The 26,916-nt window shown below is 49.8% G+C and overlaps 4 protein-coding genes across 4 annotated transcripts; all 4 read left to right on the forward strand.

Moving 5' to 3' along the window:
- The first annotated feature begins 5,229 nt into the window (after positions 1–5,229).
- LOC105494059 (metallothionein-1L) lies at positions 5,230–6,591 on the forward strand. The gene is made up of 3 exons (XM_011762164.2): positions 5,230–5,359; positions 5,948–6,013; positions 6,358–6,591. Exons 1-3 carry the CDS (start codon positions 5,332–5,334, stop codon positions 6,447–6,449), a joined length of 186 nt encoding a protein of 61 aa, XP_011760466.1. The 5' UTR covers positions 5,230–5,331; the 3' UTR covers positions 6,450–6,591.
- A 6,152-nt stretch (positions 6,592–12,743) lies between these two features.
- LOC139355347 (metallothionein-1E-like) lies at positions 12,744–14,156 on the forward strand. Its single transcript, XM_071084569.1, has 3 exons — positions 12,744–12,919; positions 13,504–13,569; positions 13,918–14,156. Exons 1-3 carry the CDS (start codon positions 12,796–12,798, stop codon positions 14,007–14,009), a joined length of 282 nt encoding a protein of 93 aa, XP_070940670.1. The 5' UTR covers positions 12,744–12,795; the 3' UTR covers positions 14,010–14,156.
- Positions 14,157–18,591: 4,435 nt separating this feature from the next.
- LOC139359887 (metallothionein-1F) lies at positions 18,592–19,991 on the forward strand. Its single transcript, XM_071084565.1, has 3 exons — positions 18,592–18,746; positions 19,336–19,401; positions 19,748–19,991. The coding sequence occupies exons 1-3, from the start codon at positions 18,719–18,721 to the stop codon at positions 19,837–19,839; spliced, it is 186 nt and encodes a 61-aa protein (XP_070940666.1). The 5' UTR covers positions 18,592–18,718; the 3' UTR covers positions 19,840–19,991.
- A 5,005-nt stretch (positions 19,992–24,996) lies between these two features.
- LOC105494060 (metallothionein-1E-like) lies at positions 24,997–26,383 on the forward strand. Its single transcript, XM_011762166.2, has 3 exons — positions 24,997–25,142; positions 25,733–25,798; positions 26,143–26,383. The coding sequence occupies exons 1-3, from the start codon at positions 25,115–25,117 to the stop codon at positions 26,232–26,234; spliced, it is 186 nt and encodes a 61-aa protein (XP_011760468.1). The 5' UTR covers positions 24,997–25,114; the 3' UTR covers positions 26,235–26,383.
- The last annotated feature ends 533 nt before the right edge of the window (positions 26,384–26,916 follow it).

A 26,916-nucleotide genomic window follows, 5' to 3' on the forward strand; every position in this document is an offset into this window, starting at 1 on the left:
CTGAGCATGTTAACTGTGGTCCAGAGAGTCTTCAGTCTTCCCATGAAATTGTGATCAGCACTGGATACAGAAAACCATGAGCAGGACAGTCCATGCCCTTGTGGCACATACAAATGGATGCCTGCCATATCTGCTACCACCTACATCACAATTTTACTTAACAATTTTCCTTTAAATGATTCATATTTTCCAACATGCATTTGTATTACTCATGGTTTCCCCCAAGACACAGAACCAATAAAATGTCCCTAGATAGATAGTGATAAAAAGAAAGCTTTAAGAAATTAGCTGATGTGATTGTGGGGATGGCTGGTCTAAAATTTGCAAGGCTGGCTGGCAGCATGGGAATTCTGTTAGAAGTTGTTATTATAGTCTTTCATCTGAAGGTGGTCTACAGGTAGAATTCCTTTCTCTTCCAGGGACCTCAGTCTCAGTTTTTCCTCTTCAGGCCTTCAACTGATTGGATGAGGCCCACACACATAATGATGAGTAATCTGCTTTACTCAAAATGTATTGATTTATTTTATTTTTTGCAACAGAGTCTCACTCTGTCACCTAGGCCAGAGTGCAGTGGTGCGATATCAGCTCATTGCAACCTCTGCCTTCTGGTTTCAAGCAATTCTCCTGCCTCAGCCTCCCAAATAGCTGGGATCACAGGTATGCACCACCACGCTAATTTCTGTATTTTTCAAAGAGCAGGTAATTTTTGTGTTTTATTTAACAGATTAAGCGGCTAATTTTTGTATTTTTAATAGGGAAAGGGTTTCACCATATTATCTAACTCCTGGCCTCAAGTGATGCACCCACCTCAGCCTCCCAAAATGCTGAGATTACAGGCATGAGCTACTGCGCCCAGCCAAAACCTACTGATTTAAATGGTAATCAGATCTAAAAAAACACTTTCACAGCAACATCTACATCAGTGTTTGACCAAGCAACTGGGTATGATAACCTAGCTAAGTTGACTCATAAAACTAACCATTGCAGTCCACCACTTGTTAATTTGGCAGACATAAACATCTCCTTAAACTATACTTAATGTTAAAACAAGGTCATACCTCCACCTAACGTGAGGCAACTGTCCTGTGTATGCCTGAAATTACACAAACTCTCTTCCCAAAACTGATTGCAAAATCCTTGAGGCATGTTCCTTGACATCCTATAACCTAAATAGTATGATATAAAGTTAGCAATACTTAAATATTGTGATGTAAGGTTAATACGTCCCCTGTTATATGACAATGGGATAAGAGACGGAAGAAAACAAAAATATTTGCCGCACATGCGCGCGCACACACACACACACAGTTATAACAACATAATGAAGAAATACCCATAACAATGACATTCCTCATTTCCATACCTGTAACTGGTCACATGGTCATAGCTGCTATTTATAGCTTCCTTCTTTTACAACCTAAAAGAGGTGTAAACCTCTTGTTTCAGCAAACACCTCAATCAATGGTGGTTCTTTACTTGGTGGGGTCACCTAAACCTTCATTCTGGAAGGGTCTGGGCCATGCATTCCTGTCCCAGTTGGGATGTTTCCACTGGCTTCAATCACAGGACATGGTAATAATAAGAGACACCCTAAGGGATCTCTTGTATTCCAGACATCCTCCTCCTTACCTCCATTGCAGAGATTGTGATTACAAAGAAGTAACCACAATCACCCTAGCCAGAATAGTGACTCCTTTCTTTGCCTGTTTTTTTTTTTTTTGTTGTTGTTGTTGTTGTTTCTTTTCTTTTCTTTTCTTTCTTTCTTTTTTTTTGTTTTTTTTGAGATGGAGTTTCGCTCTTGTTCCCTAGGCTGAAGTGCAATGGCGTGATCTCAGCTCACCGCAACCTCCGCCTCCCAGGTTCAAGCAATTCTCCTGACTTGCCTCCTGAGTAGCTGGGATTATAGGCACGCGCCACCACGCCTGGCTAATTTTGTATTTTTAGTAAAGATGGGGTTTCTCCATGTTGGTCAGGCTGGTCTCAAGCTCCTGACCTCAGGTGATCCACCCACCTTGGCCTCCCAAAGTGCTGGGATTACAGGTGTAAGCCACAGTGCCCAGCCTCTTTGCCTGTTGATACAGAAGTCTGAGGACTCAATGTGGCCTGGTGGGACTCAAAACTTCCAGTATGATGGAATCACTGTGTCTCCCAAGGAAGCATTCCTCCTTTTGGAACTAATACCTTGAGACCAGCAAAGCATAAAGTCATGGGGACAGGAAATAGATATTTTGATTCTACAGATGAGTAAGATTTTTGTAGGCTGACTCCTCTGTTTGCTCGTACGACCACCATGATCAACTAGCCAACACCACAGGTCTCTGTGAATCATATTATTCTTTTTATTTGAGAGAGGGTCTCGCTCTGTTGTCCAAGGCTGGAGAGCAGTGTCATGGCACACTGCAGCCTCGACCTCCAAGGCTCAAGTGGTCCTCCCACCTCAGCCCCCAAAGTAGCTACAACTACAGGCAGGCACCAACACATCCAGCTGATTTTTGTATGTTTGGAGGGGTAGAGACAGGCTATCGCCATGTTCGCCAGGCTGGTCTCAAACTCCTGAGCTCAAGTGATCCACCTGCCTCAGCCCCCCAAAGTGCTAGGATTATAGGCGTGAGCCACTGCTCCTGGCCTGCAAGTCATACTATTCTGCTTTCACTGTGCCATCCATGACAACAACCAGGCCCATGCTGCCTTTGGCAATTAAGTGCTGTTGCTTGGCCCCTGCCACACTGGGACCAAATTATCGCCATTGCATTTAGGGTTCCCAATTCAGCGGCAGCAGTTTCCACTGAATTTCTACCTGCAAAAAAGAGTGACCACACAGCTCTTCCAGGATGGTAGGTGCCCCTCACAAATTTATTTCTCATAGATGTGGTGAAAGTGGTATCCTCTGGACACTCCCAGGTTGAATGGGCAGGTAACACTTGATAAATCCCCTCTGACATCTGTTTTACTCAAAGACTACTGATTTAAATGTTAATCACATCTTTTTTTTTTTTTTGAGACGGAGTCTCACTCTGTTGCCCGGTCTGGAGTGCAGTGGCCGGATCTCAGCTCAATGCAAGCTCCGCCTGCTGGGTTTACGCCATTCTCCTGCCTCAGCCTCCCGAGTAGCTGGGACTACAGGTGCCCGCCACCTCGCCCGGCTAGTTTTTTGTATTTTTTAGTAGAGACGGGGTTTCACTGTGTTAGCCAGGATGGTCTCGATCTCCTGACCTTGTGATCCGCCCGTCTCGGCCTCCCAAAGTGCTGGGATTACAGGCTTGAGCCACCGCGCCCGACCTTAATCACATCTTAAAAAATAACTTTGCCGCAATATCTAGGCTGTTGTTTGACCAAGGAACTGGACACTTTGCCTAGCCAAGTTGACACATAAAACTAATCATCACATATATTTAAATGAAAGCAAAGTTTTCACCAGTGCTAAAATCAAGAATCAGTCTTACTTATAGACATAGATTACTCTAATGTGTATTTCGTGTATATATACATATTTAATAAATTTCCCATCTCCATCACTTTGCAAGCTGTCCAGGGTTGAGAGAGACGCTTCTCCCCGATTAAAAAATTTCTTTCTTTCTTTCTTTTTTTTTTCTTGAGACGGAGTCTCACTCTGTCACCCAGGCTAGAGTGCAGTGGCGTGATCTGGGCTCACTGCAAGCTTCCCCCTCCTGGGTTCACGCCATTCTCCTGCCTCAGCCTCCCGAGTAGCTGGGACTACAGGTGCCAGCCACCATGCCTGGCTAATGTTTTGTATTTTTTTAGTACAGATGGGGTTTCACCATGTTAGCCAGGATGGTCTCAATCTCCTGACCTCGTGATCTGCCCGCCTCGGCCTCCCAAAGTGCTGGGATTACAGATGTGAGCCACCGCGCTCCGCCCCTGATTTAAAAAGTTCAAGCAGACCTGCACAGGGGCTCATGCCTGTAATCCCAGCAGTTTGGAAGACCAAGGCAGGTGGATCACTTGAGCCCAGGAGTTTGAGACCAGCCTGACTGAGCAACATGATGAAATCTTGTGTCTACCAAAAAAAAAAAAAAAAAAAAAGCAAAAAATTAGCCAGGTATGACATGGCCTGCACCTGTAGTTCCAGCTACTTGGGAGGCTGAGGTGGGAGGATAGATTGAGCCCAGGAGATTGAGGCTGCAGTGAGCCATGATCTCATCACTGAACTCCAGCCTGGATGACAGAGTGAGACCCTGTTTCAAAATAATGATAATAATAATAATTTTAAGCAGCACAGTGGTGTTGCAGACGTATCTTGGCCAAAAGAAATCCTTATGTTTTCTTTCCTCCTCTTGGGAAGCTGACTGGATTCAGGTAGCATAGCACCATTTCATAGAGCCATAACTTTGGGCAAGTTACTAAGGCTCTTTGTGCCTTAGTTTTTCCATAGGAAAAACGTGTTTAGAATAGTATTTCTCTTTTATTGTTCTTGAGAGGGTTCAAAAAACTAAAATGATTAAACAGACTCACGCAGATTGTTGCATAATAGGAAAATTGAAAGGTAAATATTCTTATTGAACACAGATTCTGCATCCTCCGGGTCTGGAGTCACCTAAGCAGATCCCGCCCTTGGGGGCACTCCATATTTTCAGGACTACTCTCCTGGAGTTGGGTGGGCACGCTAGGCTTTGGAGGAGCCCCTGCAGAATTTTGTGTAAAGGAGGCCCCAGACAAATGTGCCCATACAACTGCTCAGGCATGAGGAATGGAAGGGTGGGCTCGCCTCCACCCTGTTGCTGGGCTCAAGAGAAAGTGGCAGAAGGACCATGGTGGAGATAATAACAGGCAGTGCTAGAGGGCAGGAGGGCAGAAAGCAAGGGTCACATCCACAACTCCCTCGCCGCGCTCGCCGGCTCAGGCCTATCCAGGGACGAAGCTGGGGTTGCACACCGGCTCCAGGAAACGCGAAATACCGCAGATGGGGTGGTGGGGGTGAGAATATTGCGACCACCAGAGGCTGGGTTCCCGGAACGCTCGGGGACTGGGATGTCCAGCAACCACAAGGAAATGCGGAAAATGGAGAAGTTGTGGGGAGCAGGACGGCAGGGGCGCCGCGGACGAGCGGGTGCACAGGCCTGAGCGAGCGAGCGAGCGAGCGCCAAACAAGAAACCCGCGGCGCACACCTTGCGCCCTGCCCGCCTGCTGCTCACAGTTCCGCCCTGTACCCACAGGAGGCCGAGACTCAGCGGGGCGGGTGCAAGCGCGGGGCGGGGCCTCTGCGTACGGTCCCATCTCCGCCTGCAGAGGGAGCAGCCGGCTCCGGGCTCCAATGCGCCTTCCAGCTGCCTGACGCCCTCTTCGCCTCTCCCCTCCTCTCTTGGCTGGAAATGGACCCCAACTGCTCCTGCGCCACTGGTAAGGGAAGCCCGGCTCTGCGCCTGGGAATGCCCAATTCCCAGCCACAGTACAGTGTCCCTGCGTTTGAGGAGGTCGCATTTTGAGCTCTGAGCAGAAGGGGACCCTTTACCTCGTCCAGTACTTTCTCCTTGGAATAGCTCCTGAGAGCATTGCGCTCCTCACTGTGCCTCTGTGTCACAGCTGAGTGTTCTGAGGCTCAAGGCTGCCCTGTTCCACGTCACCTGGTTGGTCAGGGGGCTGCTGGCCAAGCCCCAATGCTCTGTCCAGGCTCTGAGCAAGCAGGGTGGGTGGGAGGCAGGAAACACTGCGTCTTTGAGATTCAGGACAGGAGGTTTTGGGCCCCAGTCCGAGTCTTCCTGGGTTGTGTGTGCATCTGGGACCTTCATGGTGGGGTAAAACAGGAGGGTGCTTGCCCTTCCCAGCATGAGTGGAGAGGACGTGGGGCTTGTCTCCCTCTGTCCTGAGTGGGAAAGGAGCTCTGAGGGCTGGCCCTGCGCAGAGGATGGTGCACTGGAGACTCAATGACCCACTGCTGTACCTTGTGCATCTCACTCACTGCTCACTGCCTTTATCTCTTCCTTCCAGGGGCCTCCTGCTCCTGTGCCAGCTCCTGCAAGTGCAAAGAGTGCAAACGCACCTCGTGCAAGAAGAGTGAGTGTGGGGCCATCTCCAGGAATCTGGCACTGTGGCTAAACTTGGGAGGGAACCCAAGGCTGGCCTGGAGTGCACGCTTCTGGGGAACGCCTTTCTTTGCCCCTGTTGGCCATGTCATTCCCTCTCCAGGCTTTCTGCTCTGAGTTCGAATGTGGCAGGGCAGCCTATTTCTATTGAGACACAAACCCCAAAGGTACCACCTGTGGTCTCAGAACAGAGCTGTGCCAACCTAAAAAGACATCCTCCAGGTTTGGAGTCTGACCTCGAGCCAGGCCTGCTGTTGACACAGGGAGGTGCCTGACTGAGTCTGCTCTGACCTTTCACTCTCCCTTTTTGCCCAGGCTGCTGCTCCTGCTGCCCCATGGGCTGTGCCAAGTGTGCCCAGGGCTGCATCTGCAAAGGGGCATCGGAGAAGTGCAGCTGCTGTGCCTGATGTGGGGACAGCTCTGCTCCCAGATGTAAATAGAGCAACCTGTACAAACCTGGATTTTTTTTTTTTTATACAACCCTGAGCCATTTGCTACATTCGTTTTTCTATTAAATATGTAAATGACAATAAAACAGTTTTGACTTGATTGTGACTCTCCTTTCCTTTGTGTGACTTCGAATTAATGGACCAGGGTTAGAGATTGAACCAGGAGTTGAGAGACCCGGGCTCTGGATGGAAATCTGAGTCGCTAACAATCTGAGCGCCTTCAGGCAAGCCAGGTTACCTCACTGAGCTTCATCTTCTAGAAAATGAAATTGCACTGTACCAGATCATAATGGGGGGACATCCATGATCACCTCTGGTCGTATCAAATGTGGCACAGAAACTTCTCCATCTCTCATTTTTATTTTCTGATTTCCCTACCCAATTTCAGTTTCCTCATCAGATTTTAGGCTTCAAAGAGATGACAGGGGTGGAACCCAATTCGTCAGCTGCTTGATTCCCACACCGGGCTTCTCAGACTCCATGGTGAAGGAACTTTTTACTACCTATGCTTCCCAGACATAAACCTTTTTTTAAATTTTGGTGTGTAAAACACTGATTTCAGAAAATACATTTTTAAAACTTTGTTATTTATACAAAAAGAGAGAGATTTCTCAAGAGGCTGATAGCAAAAGGCCATTGTGGATCAGAGCCTGATGAAACTAGCAATTTTAGCCTGGCATAGTCCCAGCTACTTGGGAGGCTGAGGTGAGAAGATTAGTTGAGCCCGGGAGGCGGAGGTTGCCGTGAGCCAAGATCGTGCCAATGCATTTCAGTCTGGGCGATGGAATGAGGCTCTATCTCAAAAAAAAAAAAAAAGTAAAATAAAAATAAACTAACAATGTTTCAAAAATCTGGTTACAAAGAAGAAAAGGGAAGCCATCCCAAGGCTGGGATGTTGCTACCTGCTCCCCAACTCCTGACCGCAGACACCAAGTGACAATGAGGCTGGGGAAGGCTGCATGGCCTGAGCCTTGGTGCTCCAGATTGACACTTGCTTCAAAATCTTGGCTTTGGCAAAAACCATGGCAAGCTGATGAGTAAACTGTCCTGCTGAGCGGTGTGGTGGAGGATGCTTCCTCTTAGGTGGGAAGATAAATATAATTATGTCAATTATGGAGAAAATGAAATCAAACACAAAATACAAAACACAATTTTTCACATTTAACAGGAAAGAATTCAATAAATGCATAAAGAAGTAACAGAAAAATTGGCCGGGCACAGTGTCTCATGCCTGTAATCCCAGCACTTTGAGAGGCCGAGGCAGGCGGATCACCAGAGGTCAGGATCTTGAGACCAGCCTGGACAACACGGTGAAACCCCGTCTCTACTAAAAATACAAAAATTAGCTGGGCTTGGTGGCAGGAACCTGTAATCCCAGCTACTCAGGAGGCTGGGGCAGGAGAATCGCTTGAACCCGGGAGGTGGAGGTTGCAATGAGCTGAGACCCTGCCACTGCACTCCAGCCTGGGTGACAGAACAAGACTCCATCTCAAAAAAAAAAAAAAAAAAAAAAAAAGTAACAGAAAACTTGAAGATTTACAAACTCTGCACATATGTTCATGAGTGATGTACACTATAGACTAGAAACGATGGACTGGTGCCATTGTGTGAACCACACACTTTCATCTGCACTGGCCATGAAAACCTCACAAGGATACCATCAGCTGGGCTGAGGGCAGTGGCTCAAGCCTGTAACCCTAGCACTTTGGGAGGGTGAGGCCAGCAGATTGCTTGACCTCAGGAGTTCGAGACCAGCCGTGGCACACAGCGAAACTTGTCTCTACAACAAATGCAAAGTGTAATTGGGCTTGGTGATGTGTGCCTGTACTCCCAGTTACTCGGGTGGGGGGTGAGAGAGGGTGGGTAAGGTGGGCGGATCGCTTGAGCCCAGGAGGTGAACGTTGCCATGAGCAGAGATCTTGACACTGCACTCCAGCCTGGTTAATACAGCAAGACTCTGTCTCAAAAAGAGAGAGAGAGAGAGAGATAGAAAGAAAAAGAGAATTAGCCTGCCCAGAGTCACAGGACACTTGCTGACACCTGAGAGTTCCCTGTTGTGACTTGGCTCTGAATCTTTGAAAGTTCTGCCCAAGCTCAAGCTGAATTTTCCCTTCCAAATTTCAGCCCTTGACTATGTCAGTCCATCATAGTGACTGGGGCTGTGGAGGGAAGAGCCGAGCATTTTCCAAGCACGATGCGGTGTGTGTAATCATGGGTTGCAGATGTTCCCGTTTGCCCACGCAGGAGTGATAGCAGATCCCGCAGTTTGGGGAGTGTGGGGAGTGCTCATTAGGAAAGAGTGAGGCCCTAGCTGACTTGTAATTAAAGCCAGTGATTAGTCCCCCCTGGCTATGTGGATGGAATCCTATTTGATGTTCAATCAAAGAGGAAGATGAGTCTCTTGGCCTAGAGGTCAGGGCCACTGACCTCTCTGTTTCCCTGTGAAGAGATTTCAGAAGGCAGCCTGAGCCTAGGGCATGGGTTTTGGTGTCAGGCAGTCCTGGTTCACAGCCTACTTCACCACCAAAAAACAAAAAAAGTGAGAGTCTCATCTTTGAAAGAGAAAAAAAAGCAACTTTGGAACTGGGTAACAGGCAAGAGTTAGAAGAGTTTGGAGGGCTCAGAAGACAGGAAAATGTGGGAAAGTTTGGAACTTCCTAGAGACTTGTTGAATGGCTTTGCCCAAAATGCTGACAGCGATATGGACAATAAAGTCCAGGCTGAGGTGGTCTTATACGGAAATGAGGAACTTGTTGGGAATTGGAGCAAAGGTGACTTTTGTTGTGTTTTAGCAAAGAAACTGGTGGCATTTTGCCTTTGCCCTAGAGATATGTGGAACTTTGAGCTTGAGAAAGATGATTTACGGCATCTGATGGAAGAAATTTCTAAGCAGCAAAACATTCAAGAGGTGACTTGGGTGCTGTTAAAGGCATTCAGAATTATAAGAGGAACAAAGCATAAAAGCTTGGAAAATTTGCAGCCTGACAATGCAATAGAAAAAAAAAAAACCCTCTTCTGAGGAGAAATTCAAGCTGGCTGCCAAAATTTGCATAAATAACAAGGAGCAGAATGTTAATCCCCAAGACAATGGGGAAAATGTGTCCAGGGCATGTCAGAGGACTTCACGGCAGCCCCTCCCATCACAGGCCCAAAGGCCTAGGAGGAAAAAGTGGTTTCATGGGCTAGGTCTAGGGTCCCTGTGCTGTGTGCAGCCTAGGGACTTGGTGCCCTGCATCCTAGCCACTCCAGCCATGGCTAAAAGGGGCCAATGTAAAGCTCTGGCTGTGGCTTCAGAAGGTGCAAGCCCCAAGCCTTGGCAGCTTCCACATAATGTTGAGCCCGTGAGTGCACAGAAGTCAGGAATTGGGAACCTCTGCCTAGATTTCAGAAGTTGTATGGAAATGCAGAAGTTTGTTGTAGGCGTGGGGCCCTCATGGAGGACCTCTGCTAGGGCAGTGTGGAAGAGAATGTGGGGTCAGAGCCCTCACACAGAGGACCTACTGGGGCACTGCCTAGTGGAGCTGTGAGAAGAAGGCCAGCTCCAGTCCTCCAGACCCCAGAATGGTAGATCCACCAACAGCTTGCACCATGTGCCTGGAAAAGCCACAGACACTCAATGCCAGCCATATAAGCAACCAGGAGGGGAGCTGTAAAGCCACAGGGGCAGAGCTGCCCAAGACCTTGGGAACCCACCTCTTGCATCAACGTGACCTGGATATGAGACATGGAGTCAAAGGAGACCACTTTGGAGCTCTAATATTTGACTGTCCTGCTGGATTTTGGACTTTTATGGGGCCTGTAGCCCCAAAACATTTTGGCCAATGTCTCCCATTTGAAATTGCTGTATTTACCCAATGCCTGTACTACCATTGTATCTAGGAAGTAACTAACTTGCTTTTGATTTTTCAGGCTCATAGGCAGAAGGGACTTGCCTTGTCTCAGATAATACTTTAGACTGTGGACTTCTGAGTTAATGTTGAAGTGAGTTGAGACTTTGGGGGACTGTTGGGAGGGCATGATTGGTTTCAAAATGTGAGGATGTGAGATTTGGGAGGGGTCAGAGGCAGAAAGATATGGTTTGGCTGGGCTTCTATCCAAATCTCATCTTGAATTGTAATTCCCACAATTCCCAAGTGTCATGGGAGGAACCTAGTGGGAGGTAATTGAATCATGGGGGCAGGTCTTTCCCATGCTGTCCTCGTAATAGTGAATGAATCTCATGAGATCTGATGGTTTTAAAAATGGAGGTTTCCCTGCACAAGCTCTCTCTTTGCCTGCTCCCGTCCATGTAAGACATGACTTGCTCCTCCTTGCCTTCTGCATGATTGTGAGGCCTCCCCAGCCATGTGGACCTGTAAGTCCATTAAACCCCTTTCTTTTGTAGATTGCCTAGTCTTGGGCATGTCTTTATCAGCAGTGTGAAAACAAACTAATACAATGGGTGAGGGCATGATGGTGCAGACAGTATGCATGAGTGCACATCCCACCTCTGTCACTTTTAGCTGTGCCTCACAACCTCTCTGTGTCTCCTGTAATAGGAGCATAATAATGGCATCTGGCTTGTAAGGTGAAAGAATCTTATACATGTGAGGAGCTTGGAATGGTGCTTGGCAAGCATTCTACAATATTAGTTATTGCTTTATTATTTTTTAAAAATAATTATACATTGCATGGGGGATATTTACTTACAGACAAAGAAGCCAGGCCTGGAGTGCCTAGCTGTATATACTGTCATTGTCATCTACCACATGAACATATGTCATGTGGTCCAAAGAGAGTCATTCATTGCTCCCATAAAATCATCCTCAACCCAGGGTTATCGAGCTACGAGCAAGATTCTCTCCCTCATGTCAGATATAAAATGACTGGCATTTCTGTTACCACCTGCACACTTTTCTTACCATTTTATATTTAAATGATTAATATTTTCTTAAATATATTTGTATGAAAAGCAAACTCTTTTCCACCTCCAAAAATGAAAATCAGTCTTATCCATACATAGAAGACAGCCAGGAAAACTATAAATGTGGTTTTTTTGTGTGTGTGTGTGTGCGTGTATTACACTTATGGATTGCTTTTGCCACTGCACATGGTTGAGCTTGTGGCTTGCCATTGTTTAGAAGCTTTCCAGCAAGAGAGAAGTGCTGATGACATACCTGGGCCAAAGGAAGGCTTGATCCATGAACACTTTCTCTTGAGGGGTTGGTTGGATTCAGATCAGTGACAACTTCTCAGCTCTGTGACTTGAACCAATTACTTTAACTCTGTAGTAGCCGTCTGTTTAGTAATACAGGTTCATAAATAGTATTTTTCTTTAAGATCACAAAGCAAGTGGTTAAGACACCAGTACAGACTCAATGTTATGCATTGAGCCTGGAATATTGAAGAGATCAGCAATATTGAAGAGAAACAACCATTTATCTTGCTTTTTATTTTTTTAGAGACGTTGACTCCCTATGTTGCCCAGGCTGGACTCGAACTCCTAGGCTCAAGTGATCCTCCCAAGTAGCTGGGACTACAGCAGTAAGCGCCACCTCGCCCAGCTTGCTTTTTAATTTAAAGCAGGGTCTGCATATCATCTGAAGTAATCTCTCTTTGGGGACATCCCGCATGTCCAGAACTGCCATCCGGTATTGTGGCCCGAAGGCTGTGGGAAGCTTGGAGACTTATACACAAAGGAGGACCTGGATAAATGTGCCCGTACATCCTCACAGGCAGGGCGAATGGACGAGAGAGAGAGAGGCCGACTCGTGTTCCGCGTGTTACTGTGTACGGAGGAGTGGGTCCGAGGGACCGCGGTGTGGGCAGGGACAGGCAAGGCGGGAGACGAGGAGAAACGAAAGCCACATCGGTGGCGGATGTTCTGCACACAACTCGCTAGCTACCGCACGTTCCCCACTCCGCACTCAGCGGATCCCGGGACGGGAGCAGGAGGGCTGCACAGGGACTCCTGGACAGGTCGAGCTGAAAACTTCGGGGCGAGGGGTGGGGTGGAGACGCCCGCGATGTCAAGGCCGGGGTCCCGGAACACGCCGGGAGGAAGGTGTAAGGCAACCTCGGGGAAACCGGGAAGAGCGGCCTGGACCTCGGGAACGCCGCGTACCGCCGGGCGCACAGCCCATCCCGCGCGAACAGGCGTCAAAGGGGCGGTCCCGCGGTGCGCACCGCTCAGAGTTCAGAGGATGGTGCGCCCGGCCCTTCTGCTGCGCACAGCCCAGCCTAGGATCGCCGGCAGAGCGGACTCAGCGGGCCGGGTGCAGGCGCAGAGCTGGGCCTCTGCGCCCGGCCCGACCTCCGTCTATAAATGGAGCAGCCGGCTGCAGGGCTCCAGTGCACTTTCCAACTGCCTGACTGCGTTTTTGCCTTACCGGTGGGAGCTCCAGCATCTCCTTCGCTCGAAATGGACCCCAACTGCTCCTGCGCCACTGGTAAGGGAAGCTCTAGGCCCTGGAAGCCCCATTTCCCAGCCCTATTACAGGGGGTCTCTGGGTTTCAGGAGGTCGCATTTAAAGTTCTGAGCGACGGGGACTCCATTACTTCGTTAGGTGCTTTCTTCCTGATCACGCCCCTGAGAGCACTGCCCTCCTCCCTGGGCCTCTACCTCAGACTTAAGGATACTGAGGCTCAAGGCTGAACTGCTCCACATCTCCCAGTTGGTCAGGGTCCTGCTGGCTGGGCCCCAGTGCTCTGTCCAGGTTCTGAGCAATCAGTGTGGATAGGGGGCTGGAGACATTGATTCTTCAGGGTTCAGGACAGAAGGTTCTGGCTCGCAATCTCAATATTCCTGGGTTGGATGTGGACGTGGGACCTTCCTGGTGGGGTAAACAGGAGGGTGCTTGCCCTTCCCAGTGTTAGTGGAGAGGACATAGGGTTTCTGTTCCTCTGTCCTGAGTGGGGAAGGAGCTCTGAGGGCTGGCCCTGCACAGAGGAGGGGGCACCGAAGACTCACTGACCCACTGCTGTACCTTCTGCATCTCACTCACTGCCCACTGCGTTTTTCTCTTCCTTGCAGGTGGTTCCTGCACGTGCGCCGGCTCCTGCAAGTGCAAAGAGTGCAAATGCACCTCCTGCAAGAAGAGTGAGTGCGGGGCCATCTCCAGGAATCTGGGGGCTGTGGCTAAGATTGGGAGGGAACTCAAGGTTGGCCCTGAGTGCTTCCTTCTGGGGAACTGGGATTTCTTTGCCCCTGTTGGCCATGTCATTCCCTCTCCATGCTTTCTGCCCTGAGTTCAGATGGGGCAGGGAAGCATTTTTCTCTTGGGACACAAACCCCAACTGTACCCCCTATGGTTTCAGAACAGAGCTGTGGCACACAAAAAAAGCATCCTCTGGGTCTGGCGTCTGAGCTCGAGCCAGGCTTGCTATTGGGACAGGGAGGTGCCTGCTCCAGTCTACTGCCACCTCTCACTCTCCCCTTCTTCCCCAGGCTGCTGCTCCTGCTGCCCCGTGGGCTGTGCCAAGTGTGCCCAGGGCTGTGTCTGCAAAGGGGCGTCGGAGAAGTGCAGCTGCTGTGCCTGATGTGGGGACAGCTCTGCTCCCAGATGTAAATACAGCAACCTGCACAACCTGGATTTTTTTTTTAATACAACCCTGAACCATTTTCTGCATTTCTTTTTATATTAAATATGTGATTGTTTTATTGTCATAAAAGAATTTTGACTTGAATCTTATTCTGTTCTTTGTGTGTCTTGGAAAAAATGGACTGGGTGGGGGTTGAACCAGGAGTTTAGAGACCAGGCTCTGGATGGAAATGTGAGTCACTAACAATGTTAACACTTTCAGGCCAGCCAGGTTACCTCACTGAGTTCACACTTCTGTAAAATGGCATTGCACTGTGCACACCATTTTGGTGGGGGTAGAGGGGGTATATATGATCACTTCCACTCTCATGTCAAGTGTGGCACAGAAACTTCATTCCTCACTTTTATTTTCTGATTTTCCTGCTCAACTTCAGATCCACATTGGATTTTAGGCTTAAAAGTGGCTACAGGCCGGGCGCCACTACTCAGGAGGCTGAGGCAGGAGAATGGCGTGAACTCGGGAGGCGGAGCTTGCAGTGAGCCGAGATCGCGCCAATGCACTCCAGCCTGGACTACAGAGCGAGACTCCGTCTCAAAAAAAAAAAAAAAAAAAAAAAAAAAAAAAAAAAAAATGGCTACAGGCCGGGCGCGGTGGCTCACGCCTGAAATCCCAGCACTTTGGGAGGCTAGGTGGGCGGATCATGAGGTCAGGAAATCGAGACCATCCTGGCTAACAGGGTGAAAACCCGTCTCTACTAAAAAAAAATACAAAAAATTAGCCGGGCATGGTTGCGGGCGCCTGTAGTCCCACTACTAAGGAGGCTGAGGCAGGAGACTGGCGTGAACCTGGCAGGCGGAGCTTGCAGCGAGCCCAGATCGCGCCACTGCACTCCAGCCTGGGCAACAGAGAGAGACTCCATCTCAAAAAAAACCAAAAAAAGTGGCTACTATAATCCCAGCACTTTGGGAGGCCAGGTGGGCGGATCACGAGGTCAGGGGTTTGAGACCAGCCTGGCCAACATGGTGAAACCCTGTCTCCACTAAAGATATAAAAAATTAGCTGCACGTGATGGCACGTAGCTATAATCCCAGCTACTGGGGAGGCTGAGGCAGGAGAATCGCTTGAACCTGGGAGACAGAGGTTGCAGTGAGCCGAAATCCACCATTGCACAGGGCGGAAAATGAGGGCAACAGGGAGAGACTCCATCTCAAAAAAAAAAGTGGCTACAGTGCTGGAACCCAACTCCCCAGTTCCTCGAATCCTACATGGGTGCTATGATTTGGATGTTTCGTTACTGCCAAATCTCATGTCAAAATGTGACCTGCAATATTGGAGGTGGGAACTAGTGGAAGGTTTTGGGGTCATGAGGACAGATCCCTAAAGAATGGCTTGGTGCCATCCCATGGTGAAGTGTGAGTTCTTCCTCCGGTATTTCACTCCTGAGCTGGCTGTTTAAAAGAGCCAGACACCCTCCCTTTTTCTCTCTTTTTTCTTGTCTCTCCACCAGATGTGCCTCATCCTTGTTGGCTTTCTGCCAGGAATGTAGGCTTCCTGCGACCCTCACCAGAGGCAGATGCCAGCACCACACTCTGCACAGCCTGCAGAAGCTTATGAGAATCGCTTGAACCTCGGAGGCAGAGGTTGCCATGAGCCAAGACTGCACCACCGCACTCCAGCCTGGGCAACTGAGATGCTGTCTCAAAAAAAGAAAAGAAAGGAAACAGCAAAATGGCCCCAGTGAGCACTGCCCACTGAGCAGCACTGCCCAGCACATCCCCACAAGGAACCATCAGGCTTGGTCTGCCCAGTGTCACTGACAGGACACTCGCTGACCCCTGAGAGCTCCCTGTTGTGACTGGGCTCTGAATCTTTGGAAATTCCTCCCAAACTCAGGCTGAATTTGCCCTTCTTTCTTTTTTTTTTTTTTTTTTTTGAGACGGAGTCTCGCTGTGTCTCCCAGGCTGGAGTGCAGTGGCGTGATCTCGGCTCACTGCAAGCTCCACCTCCTGGGTTCAGGCCATTCTCCCGCCTCAGCCTCCCAAGTAGCTGAGACTACAGGCGTCCGCCACCACACCCGGCTAGTTTTTTGTATTTTTAGTAGAGACAGGGTTTCACCATGTTAGCCAGGATAGTCTCGATCTCCTGACCTCGTGATCGACCCGCCTCGGCCTCCCAAAGTGCTGGGATTACAGGCTTGAGCCACCGCGCCCGGCCTGCCCTTCTTTCAAATTTCATGTCGGATACAGAAGAATGCCCTTTCTGTTACTACTTGCACCATCTTTTAGTTAATATTTTATACAGAAATGATTATTTTCTTACACGTACTTTTATGAAGAGCAAACTCTTTTCTGCCAGAAAAAAATGAAAATCAATCTTGTGCCACACATGGAAGATAGCCCCAAATTAATATGTGTGTGTGTATTACACTTATGGATTGCTTTTGCAATCGTGGTAGAGCTGGTAGCTTCCTGTTGCTTATTTGGGGATTTTTTGGTTGTTTTTGTTTTTGAGACAGAATTTTGCACTTGCCACCCAGCTGGAGTGCAATGGCGCAATCTGCAACCTCTGCCTCCAAGGTTCAAGTGATTCTCCTGTCTAGCCTCCCAGGGAGCTGGGATTACAGGAGACTGCCACCATGCCCAGCCAATTTTTGTATTTTTAGTGGAGACGGGGATTCACCATGTTAGCCAGGCTAGTCTCGAACACCTCACCTCAGGTGATCCATCTGCCACAGCCTTCCTAAGTGCCGGGATTACTGGTGTGAGGCACCTTGCCCAGCCCCTGTTGTTTAAAAGATTTCCAGCAGTACAAAAGTGTTGATGATATACCTGGGCCAAAGGAAGGCTTTATCATGGACACTTTCCTTTAAGAGGCTGGCTGGATTTAAATCAGTGCACAGCTTTTTATCTCTGTGAAGACCAGCCAGTTACTTGGACTCTTTTCTTTGTAGTCCTGTGATTAGCAAAACGGGTTCATAGATAGTATTTCCATTTAGTATTGCTGTGAGGATTCAAAGAATGAAAGAGATTAAAAAGGGACTGGTATAGACTCTACGTTATGCAATAGTCAGCTATACTGAAGAGAAATAACTGTATCTCTTGCTTTTTTTTTTTTTTTTTTTTTTTTGAGACGGAGTCTTGCTCTGTCGCCCAGACTGGAGTGCAGTGGCCGGATCTCAGCTCACTGCAAGCTCCGCCTCCCGGGTTTAGGCTATTCTCCTGCCTCAGCCTCCCGAGTAGCTGGGACTACAGGCGCCAGCCACCTCGCCCGGCTAGTTTTTTGTATTTTTTTAGTAGAGACGGGGTTTCACGGTGTTAGCCAGGATGGTCTCGATCTCCTGACCTCGTGATCCGCCCGTCTCGGCCTCCCAAAGTGCTGGGATTACAGGCTTGAGCCACCGCGCCCGGCCTATCTCTTGCTTTTTAATTTTTTTTTTTTTTTTTTTTTTTGAGACGGAGTCTTGCTCTGTCGCCCAGGCTGGAGTGCAGTGGCGCGATCTCAGCTCACTGCAAGCTCCGCCTCCTGGGTTCACGCCATTCTCCTGCCTCAGCCTCCCGTGTAGCTGGGACTACAGGCGCCCGCCACCGCGCCCAGCTAATTTTTGTATTTTTAGTAGAGACGGCATTTCACCGTGTTAGCCAGGATGGTCTCGATCTCCTGACCTCGTGATCCGCCCGTCTCGGCCTCCCAAAGCGCCAGGATTACAGGCGTGAGCCACCGCGCCCGGCCTTTAATTGTATTTTTTTAAAGACGTTGACTCTCTATGTTGTCCAGGCTGGACTCGAACTACTGGGCTCAAGTGATCCTGCCACCTCAGCCTCCTAAGTAGCTGGGACTACAGCTTCTTGCCACATCACCCATCTTGCTTTTTAATGTAAAGCACGGTCTGCATATCATCTGAAGTCATCTCTCTTTGGGGACATCCCACATGTCCAGAACTGCCAGGCGGTACTGTGGTGGCCCGTTAGGCTGTGGGGAGCATGGAGACTTATCTGCAAACGAGGACCTGGACAAATGTGCCCACACATCCTCTCAGGCGAGGAGAATGGACGGGAGAGAGAGGCCGACCCGTGTTCCCCGTGTTGCTGTGTACGGAGGAGGGGGTCCGAGGGACCGCAGTGTAGAAAGGGACAGGCAAGGCGGGGGACGAGGAGAAACGAAAGCCACATTGGTGGCGGGTGCTCTGCACACAACTCGCTCGCTACCGCAAGCGCCCCGCTCGGCACTCAGCCGATCCCGGGACGGGAGCAAGAGGGCTGCACACGGGCTCTGGGACAGGCCCAGCTGAAAACGGTGGGAGGGGTGGAGTGAAGACAGCGACGCCAAGGCTGGGGTCCCGGAACACGCGGGGAGAAAGCTGGTAAACAACCGCAGGGAAACTGGGAAGCCGGCGTGGACCTCTGGGAAGGCAGCCGCACAGCCCTTTCCCGCGCGAGCTGCCGAAAAAAGAGGGCGGTCCCGCGCTGAGCACAGCGCAGAGCTCAGGGTATGGTGCGCCCGGCTCTTTTGCTGCGCACAGCCCAGCCCGGGAATGTGGGCAGCGCGCACTCAGAGGGGCGGGAGCAAGCGCGGGGCGGGACCTCTGCACCCGGCCCCACCTCGGTCTAAAAGAGGAGCAGCCGGCTGCAGGGTTCCAGAGCGCATTCCAGCTGCCTGACCTCCTGTTCGAGTCTTTGGTGGGAGCTCCACCATCTCCTTGGCTCGAAATGGACCCCAACTGCTCCTGCACCGCTGGTAAAGGAACCGCGTCTCTGCGCCCTGGGATCCCCATTTCCCAGCTCCAGTACAGAGGATCTCTGGGTTTTAGGAGGTCGCACTTTAACTTCTGAGCGGAAGAGGACTCCTTTACTTCGTTAGGTGCTTTCCTCCTGATCACGCCCCTGAGAGCACTGCCCTCCTCCCTGGGCCTCTACCTCAGACTTAAGGATACTGAGGCTCAAGGCTGAACTGCCCCACATCACCCAGTTGGTCAGGGTCCTGCTGGCTGGGCTCCAGTGCTCTGCCAGGCTACGAGCAATCAGGGTGGATGGGGGGCTGGAGATATTGAGTCTTCAGGGTTCAGGACAAAAGGTTCTAGCTCGCAATCTCAGTATTCCTGGGTTGGGTTTGCACCTGGGAGCTTACTGGTGGGGTAAACAGGAAGGTACTTGCCCTTCCCAGCGTGAGTGGAGAGGACATGCGGCTTCTGTTCCTCTGTCCTGAGTGGGAAAGGAGCTCTGAGGGCTGGCCCTGCACAGAGGAGGGGGCACTGGAGACTCATTGACCCGCTGCTGTACCTTCTGCATCTCACTCACTGCCCACTGCCTTTTTCTCTTCCTTGCAGGTGTCTCCTGCACGTGCGCCGGCTCCTGCAAGTGCAAAGAGTGCAAATGCACCTCCTGCAAGAAGAGTGAGTGCGGGGCCATCTCCAGGAATCTGGGGCTGTGGCTAAGGTTGGGAGGGAACCCAAGGCTGACCGTGAGTGCATCCTTCTGGGGAACTGGGATTTCTTTGCTCCTGTTGGCCATGTCATTCCCTCTCTAGGCTTTCTGCCCTGAGTTCAGATGGAGCAGGGAAACGTGTTTCTCTTGGGACACAAACCTCAACTGTACCCCCTATGGTTTCAGAACATAGCTGTGCCAGACAAAAAAAGCGTCCTCTGGATCTGGCGTCTGAGCTCGAGCCAGGCTTGCTATTGGAACAGGGAGGCGGCTGGTCCTGTCTACTGCCACTCTCACTCTCCCCTTCTTCCCCAGGCTGCTGCTCCTGCTGCCCCGTGGGCTGTGCCAAGTGTGCCCAGGGCTGTGTCTGCAAAGGGGCGTCGGAGAAGTGCAGCTGCTGTGCCTGATGTGGGGACAGCTCTGCTCCCAGATGTAAATACAGCAACCTGCACAACCTGGATTTTTTTTTTAATACAACCCTGAGCCATTTTCTGCATTTCTTTTTATATTAAATATGTGATTGTTTTATTGTCATAAAAGAATTTTGACTTGAATCTTACTCTGGTCTTCTTTGTGCACCTTGGAAAAAATGGGCTGGGTTGGGTGTTAAACCAGGAGTTTAGAGACCAGGCTCTGGATGGAAATGGGAGCCACCAACAATGTGAACACCTTCAGGCCAGCTACTGAGTTTACACTTTTATAAAATGGTATTACACTGTGCACACCATATGGGTGGGAGTCATACACGATCGCTTCCTGTCTCATGTCAATGTGGCACAGAAACTTCATTCATCATTTTTATATTCTGATTTTCTTGCCCAACTTCAGATCCAAATTGGATTTTAGGCTTAAAAGTAGTACAGTGCTGGAACCCAACTCCTCAGTTCCTTGAATCCTACGTGGGTGCCATGATTTGGATGTTTTGTCAGTACCAAATCTCATGTTGAAATGTGTCCTCCGATATTGGAGATGGGATCTAGTGGGAGGTTTCAGGGTCATGAGGACAGATCCCTAAAGAATGGCTTGGTGCCATCCCATGGTGAAGAGTGAGTTCTTCCTCTGGTAGGAAGAGCTGGCTGTTTAAGAGTCAGACACCGTCCCCTTTTCTCTCTTGTTCCCTGTCTCCCCACGTGTTGTGCCTGTTCTCCCTTGGTCTTCGACCAGGATTGCAGGCTTCCTGCAGCCCTCACCAAAGGCAGATGCCTGTACCACACTTATGCACAGCCTGCAGAAGCGGAAGTCATAACAAACTTTCCTTTGTAAATTACCTAGTCTCAGGGATTCCCTTATAACGACGCAAACAGGCTAACCCAATGGGGTTTTTCAAACACTGTGGTGAAGGGACAGTTTTTATTTCCTATCTATCACAGGCTTAAACCTTGGTAAGTGTAATAGTATTGATTATGGAGATAATGAAATACAACATAAAATACAAAAGTCATTTTTCAGATTCAATGAGAAATAATTCAATAAATAGCCGGGTGTGGTTGCTCACACCTGTAATCCCAGCACTTTGGGAGGCTGAGGTGGGCAGATTATGAGGTCAGGAGATCCAGACCATCCTGGCTAACATGGTGAAACCCCGTCTCTACTAAAAATACAAAAAAATTAGCCTCATGTGGTGGCGGGCGCCTGTAGTCCCAGCTACTCAGGAGGCTGAGGCAGGAGAATGGCGTGATCCAGGGAGGCAGAGTTTGCGGTGAGCCAAGATCACACCACTGCACTCTGGGCGACAGAACGAGACTCCGTCTTAAAAAAAAAAAAAAATCAATCAATAAATAACAGGAAATGAAAGATGTACAAACTTTGAACATATGATGACGTTCATTGCAGACCAGAAATAGCAAACTAGACCAGTTGTGGTGGCTCAGGCCTCTAATCCCAGCACTTTGGGAGGCCATGGTGGGCGTAACACTTGAGGCCAGGAGTTCAAGACCACCCTGGCCAACATGATGAAACCTCATCTCTACTAAAAATACAAAAATTAATTGGGCATGATTGCATGTAATCCCAGATACTCGGGAGGCTGAGGCAGAAAAGTCACTTGAACGCCGGAGGCAGTGTTTGCAGTGAGCCAAGATTGCGACACTGGACTCCAGCCTGGACAACAGACTCCCTGTTGTGGCTTGGCTCTGAATCTTTGGAAATTCCTCCCAAACTCAGGCTGAATTTGTCCTTCTTTCAAATTTCAGCCCTTGACTACTTCCAACCAGTAAAGTGACTGGGAATATGGAAGGACATGCACAGCATGTTCCTGGCAAAATGAAGTGTGTGTGATCATGGGTTCCACATGAAATACTTCGCGTCTGCCCATGCAGGAATGACGGCGGATTCTGCAGTTTGGAGGATGCAGTGGTGCTCCTTAGGAAAGAGTGAGGCCCTGGCTGACTTATAATTAAAGCCAACAATCAGTTCCCCTGGCTATGTGGAGGGAACGCTATTTGACATTCACTCAAAGAGGAAGATGATCCTCCTGGCCTAGAGGTCAGGAGCACGCTTGCCCACTGCTTCCCTGTGAAGAGGAGACTTCAGAAGGCAGCCTGCGCCTAGGGCACAGGTTTTGGTGTCAGGCAGTCCTGGTTCACAGCCCACCTCACCATGTACTGGCTGTGTGGCCTGAGTGCATCACTGAAACTCTCTGAACCTCCAGTTCCTTATTTGTAGAAACCAGATTATATCTCAAAGCAGCGATTAAATGACAACATGGTCTGGCCCCTGGCTAGGGTTTAATAAATAATAACAGTTATGATCATTCTCTATACACTGGTTTTTTTGGAAAATGAATCCTGTTAAATCCCAAAGCTAAGAGAAACCTTATGGGTTTGAAAGCATTGGTGTGGATTGGATGCTGGGAATGGAATTGCAACCAAGCTGACCCTGCCAGGAGGAGTGTGGATGACCTTCTACAGAAAATGCTTTTCAATAAGATGCTGCCCCCACCTTTGAGCAGACATAAAATCTGTCTCCATCCTTCATATCATCTGATCACATGACCTCAGGAACGACAGCCACAGGCCTCAAGACTGGGACAGCAAATATGCAGGGCCTGGAGTGCTTATGTTGTCTTCCAGATTAGTTAAGTAACATATCAAATGTCATATAGCTCAGAAATGAAGGGATGAATGAACCTATGCTACACCTGATCTGTGGTCCTGGCCACAGCTGGTAGATTATGATGCCACTGGATGCTAAATCTGGCCTATCTCAGTTCAAAGATACAAAGACTCTTTGGGATGGAGGAACGTTGCTCTTGGCTTGACAGATGAGAAATGAAGCCCAGAGAGGCCACAGAGCTGTGCTTGACTGTCCACAGAGTGCACTTCCTATTGCTGCCTCTGTGCTAGATTTTCGGTGTCCTTATCTTTCATGTGACTTGCAGAGGGTGGTGGGTGAGTGTATGATGCTGCCGTCAGCATGGATAAGTGCAAATCCCACCTCTGTTACCTTTAGCTGCATGGCACAACCTCTCTGTGGTTCAGTCTCCACTGTACAAGGGGTATAAGACTAACCTCTGGCTTATAGGATTAAAGGATTTAATACATATAAGGAACTTAGAATGGTACAAGGGGTGGGTGGTCTACAATATTAGCTATTGCTTTTTTTGTTCATTTTATGGAGCATAGGGGATATTTATTTATTTGCACACAAAGGTCTGGAGGTGCTCAGCTGTGTACCCTCATCTACCACACCAGCACGTCCTGTGGTCTAAAGAGAGCCATTCAGTGTTCCCATAAAATTGTAATCAACACTAGGGTTATAAAGCCATGAGGAAGATTCTTGCTTCATGTCAGATACAGAAGAATGACGGCCATTTCTGTTACCACCTGCACCATCTTTTAGTTAATACTTTACATTGAAATGATCAATACTTATTAAATATATTTTTATGAAAAGCAAATTATTTTCAACCTGAGAAAATGAAATTCGATCTTGTCTCACACATGGAAGACAGCCCCAAATTATTGTGCATGTATGTGTAAGTGTGTGCATGTTACACTTATGGATAGCTTTTGCCACTGTCCTTCGTAAAGCTGGTAGCTTCCTGTTGTTTATTTGAGGGTTTTTGGTTTGTTTTTTTGTTTGTTTGTTTTTGAAATAGAGTTTTACCCCTGTCAGCCAGCTGGAGTACAATGGCCCAACCTGCCACTTCTGCCTCCCAGGTTGAAGCGATTTTCCTGCCTAAGCCTCCCCAGTAGCTGGGATTACAGGCGACCGCTACCATGCCGGGATAATTTTTTTATTTTTAGTGGAGACAGGGTTTCGCCATGTTAGCCAGGCTGGTCTCGAACTCCTGATCTCAGGTGATTCATCCGCCTCGGCCTTCCTAAGGGCTGGGATTACAGGTGGGGGCCAAGGTGCCTGCCCCTGTTGTTTAGAAGATTTCCAGCAATAGAGAAGTGTTGACCACATACCTGGGCCAAAGGAATACTAGATCATAGTCACTTTCCTTTAAGAGACTGGCTGGATTTAAATCAGTGCACAACTGTTTACCTCTGTGACGACCAGTCAGTTACTTGGACATTTCCTTTGTAGTCCTGTGATTAGCAAAACGGATTCATAACTAGTATTTTCCTTTAGGATTGCTGTGAGGAGTCAAAGAATGAAAGTGATTAGAAAGGGACTGGTGTAGACTCAATGTCATGCAATAGTCAGTTATACTGAAGAGAAATAACTGGATGTCTTGCTTTTTAATTTTATTATTTTAGAGACATTGACTCCCTGTGTGGACTAGGCTGGACTCGAACTCCTGGGCTCAGGTGATCCTCCGGCCTCAGCCTCCTAAGCAGCTGCCACTACAGCTTCCTGCCACCTTCCCCATCTTACTTTTTAATTTAAATCAGGGTCTGCATGTCATCTGAAGTCATCTCTCTTTGGGGACATCCCACATGTCCAGAACTGCCAGCCGGCTGTGGGGGTGGCCGGCTAGGCTGTGGGGAGCATGGAACTTATCTGCAAAGGAGGACCTGGGCAAATGTGCCCCCACATCCTCTCAGGCGAGGAGAGTGGACGGGAGAGATAGAGGCCGACCCGTGTTCCCCGTGTTGCTGTGTACGGAGGAGCGGGTCCGAGGGACCGCGGTGTGGAAAGGGAGAGGCAAGGCGGGAGGCGAGGAGAAAAGAAAGCCACTTCGGTGGCGGGTGCTCTACACACAACTCCCTCGCTACCGCCAACTCCCCGCTCCTTACTCAGCCAGTACCGGGACTGGAGCAGGAGGGCGGCACCAGGACTCCGGGACAGGCCCAGCTGAAAACGGCGGGGTGAGGGGTGGGGTGGAGACGCCCGCAACGCCAAAGCTGGGGTCCCGGAAAGCGCGGGGAGGAGGGTAGAAGGCAAATTCGCGGAAACTGGGAAAGGCGGCCAGGACCTCCGGGACACCCCGTACCGCCGGACGCACAGCGCCTCCCGTGGGAACGCGGGACAAAGGGGCGGTCCCGACGCGCGTCCCAGCGGAGCTCCAGGGATGGTGCCCCCGGCCCTACTGCTGCGCACAGCCCAGCCCAGGACCGCGGGCGGCGCGAACCCAGGGGGGCGGGTGCAAGCGCGGGACAGGGCCTCTGCGCCCAGCCCCCTCCCGTGAGCATAAAAGCAGCAGCAGGCTGTGGCGCTCCACCTCGCCGTCCACGTGCGCCTTGCTGTCTCTACATTTCTCGCTTGAGATCACCAGCCTTACCGCGGCTCGAAATGGACCCCAACTGCTCCTGCGCCACAGGTAAGAGAAGCCCGACTCTGCGCCCTGGGTTTCCTATTTTCCAGCCCCAGTGCAGAAGGTCTCTGGGTTTGAGGAGGTCGCATTTTAGGTTCGGAGCCGAAGGGGGCTCCTTTACTTCCTTAGGTGCTTTCTACCTGATCACGCCCCTGAGAGCACTGCCCTCCTCCCTGGGCCTCTAAGTCAGAGTTAAGGATACTGAGGCGCAGGGCAGTCCTGTTCCATGTCATCTAGTTGGTCAGGGTCCTGCTGGCTGGGCCCCAGTGTTCTCCAGGCTCTGAGCAATCAGGGTGGAGAGGGGGCTAGACGCATAGAGTCTTCAGGATTCTGGGACAGAAGGTTGTGGCTCGCAATCTCAGTATTCCTGGGTGGGGAGTGCAGCTGGGACCTTCCTGGTGGGGTGAAACAGGAGGGTGCTTGCCCTTCCCAGCGTGAGGGAGGAGGGCATGGGGCTTCTGTTCCTCTGTCCTGAGTGGGGAAGGAACACTGAGGGCTGGCCTTGCACAGACGAGGGGGCACTGGAGACTCATTGATCCACTGCTGCACCTTCTGCATCTCACTTACTGCCCACTGCGTTTTTCTCTTCCTTGCAGGTGTCTCCTGCGCCTGCGCTGGCTCCTGCAAGTGCAAAGAGTGCAAATGCACCTCCTGCAAGAAGAGTGAGTGCAGGGCCATCTCCAGGAATCTGGGGCTGTGGCTAAGGTTGGGAGGGAACCCAAGGCTGACAGTGAGTGCATCCTTCTGGGGAACTGGGATTTCTTTGCCCTTGTTGCCGTTTCATTCCCTCTCCAGGCTTTCTGCCCTGAGTTCAGATGGGGCAGGGAAGCATTTTTCTCTTGGGACACAAACCCCAACTGTACCCCCATGGTTTCAGAACAGAGCTGTGCCAGACAAAAAAAGCATCCTCTGGGTCTGGCGTCTGAGCTCGAGCCAGGCTTGCTATTGGAACAGGGAGGCGGCTGGTCCAGTCTACTGCCACTCTCACTCTCTCCTTCTTCCCCAGGCTGCTGCTCCTGCTGCCCCGTGGGCTGTGCCAAGTGTGCCCAGGGCTGTGTCTGCAAAGGGACGTCGGAGAAGTGCAGCTGCTGTGCCTGATGTGGGGACAGCTCTGCTCCCAGATCTAAAAAGGGAGCAGACCCGCACAACCTGGAGGTTTTTGTTGTTTTTAATATAACCCTGAGCCATTTTCTGCATTTCTTTTTATACTAAATATGTGAATGGCAATGAAAGAATTTTGACTTGAATCTTACTCTGGTCTTCTTTGTGTGTTTCGGAAAAAATGGAACCGGGAGGGGGTTAAACCGTGAGTTTAGATACCAGGCTCTGGATGGAAATGTGAGCCACTAACATTGTGAAGACTTTCAGGCCAGCCAGGTTACTTCACTGAGTTCACACTTCTGTAAAATTGGATTGCACTGTGCACACAATATGGGTGGGGACCATACACGATTGCTTCCAGTCTCATGCCAAATGTAGCACAGAAACTGCATCCTTCATTTTTACTTTCTGATTTTCCTGCCCAACCTCAGATCCACATTGGATTTGAGGCTTAAAAGTGGCTACAGTGCTGGCACTCAACTCCTCAGATCCTTGAATCCTACAAGGGTGCTGTGATTTGGGTGTCTTGTCACTGCCAAATCTCATGTTGAAATCTGACTTCCAATATTGCAGGTGGAGCCTGGTGGGAGCTTTTGGGGTCGTGAGGACAGATCCCTAAAGAATGGCTTGGTGCCATGCCATGGTGAAGAGTGATCTCTCACTCTGGTAGGTCACTCTA

This window comes from Macaca nemestrina, chromosome 18, assembly GCF_043159975.1.
Source record: "Macaca nemestrina isolate mMacNem1 chromosome 18, mMacNem.hap1, whole genome shotgun sequence".
In the NCBI taxonomy this organism is placed as follows: domain Eukaryota; kingdom Metazoa; phylum Chordata; class Mammalia; order Primates; family Cercopithecidae; genus Macaca; species Macaca nemestrina.

What these genes read in the sequence shown, in the direction of transcription:
- LOC139355347 (XM_071084569.1), top strand. Translation starts at nt 12,796, where the DNA reads ATGGAGCAGCCGGCTGCAGGGCTCCAGTGCACTTTCCAACTGCCTGAC. An exon ending in CAACTGCTCCTGCGCCACTG is followed by an intron (nt 12,920 to 13,503) that starts GTAAGGGAAGCT and finishes TCTTCCTTGCAG; the next exon opens with GTGGTTCCTGCACGTGCGCC. An exon ending in ATGCACCTCCTGCAAGAAGA is followed by an intron (nt 13,570 to 13,917) that starts GTGAGTGCGGGG and finishes CTTCTTCCCCAG; the next exon opens with GCTGCTGCTCCTGCTGCCCC.
- LOC105494060 (XM_011762166.2), top strand. Translation starts at nt 25,115, where the DNA reads ATGGACCCCAACTGCTCCTGCGCCACAG. An exon ending in CAACTGCTCCTGCGCCACAG is followed by an intron (nt 25,143 to 25,732) that starts GTAAGAGAAGCC and finishes TCTTCCTTGCAG; the next exon opens with GTGTCTCCTGCGCCTGCGCT. An exon ending in ATGCACCTCCTGCAAGAAGA is followed by an intron (nt 25,799 to 26,142) that starts GTGAGTGCAGGG and finishes CTTCTTCCCCAG; the next exon opens with GCTGCTGCTCCTGCTGCCCC.
- LOC139359887 (XM_071084565.1), top strand. Translation starts at nt 18,719, where the DNA reads ATGGACCCCAACTGCTCCTGCACCGCTG. An exon ending in CAACTGCTCCTGCACCGCTG is followed by an intron (nt 18,747 to 19,335) that starts GTAAAGGAACCG and finishes TCTTCCTTGCAG; the next exon opens with GTGTCTCCTGCACGTGCGCC. An exon ending in ATGCACCTCCTGCAAGAAGA is followed by an intron (nt 19,402 to 19,747) that starts GTGAGTGCGGGG and finishes CTTCTTCCCCAG; the next exon opens with GCTGCTGCTCCTGCTGCCCC.
- LOC105494059 (XM_011762164.2), top strand. Translation starts at nt 5,332, where the DNA reads ATGGACCCCAACTGCTCCTGCGCCACTG. An exon ending in CAACTGCTCCTGCGCCACTG is followed by an intron (nt 5,360 to 5,947) that starts GTAAGGGAAGCC and finishes TCTTCCTTCCAG; the next exon opens with GGGCCTCCTGCTCCTGTGCC. An exon ending in ACGCACCTCGTGCAAGAAGA is followed by an intron (nt 6,014 to 6,357) that starts GTGAGTGTGGGG and finishes CTTTTTGCCCAG; the next exon opens with GCTGCTGCTCCTGCTGCCCC.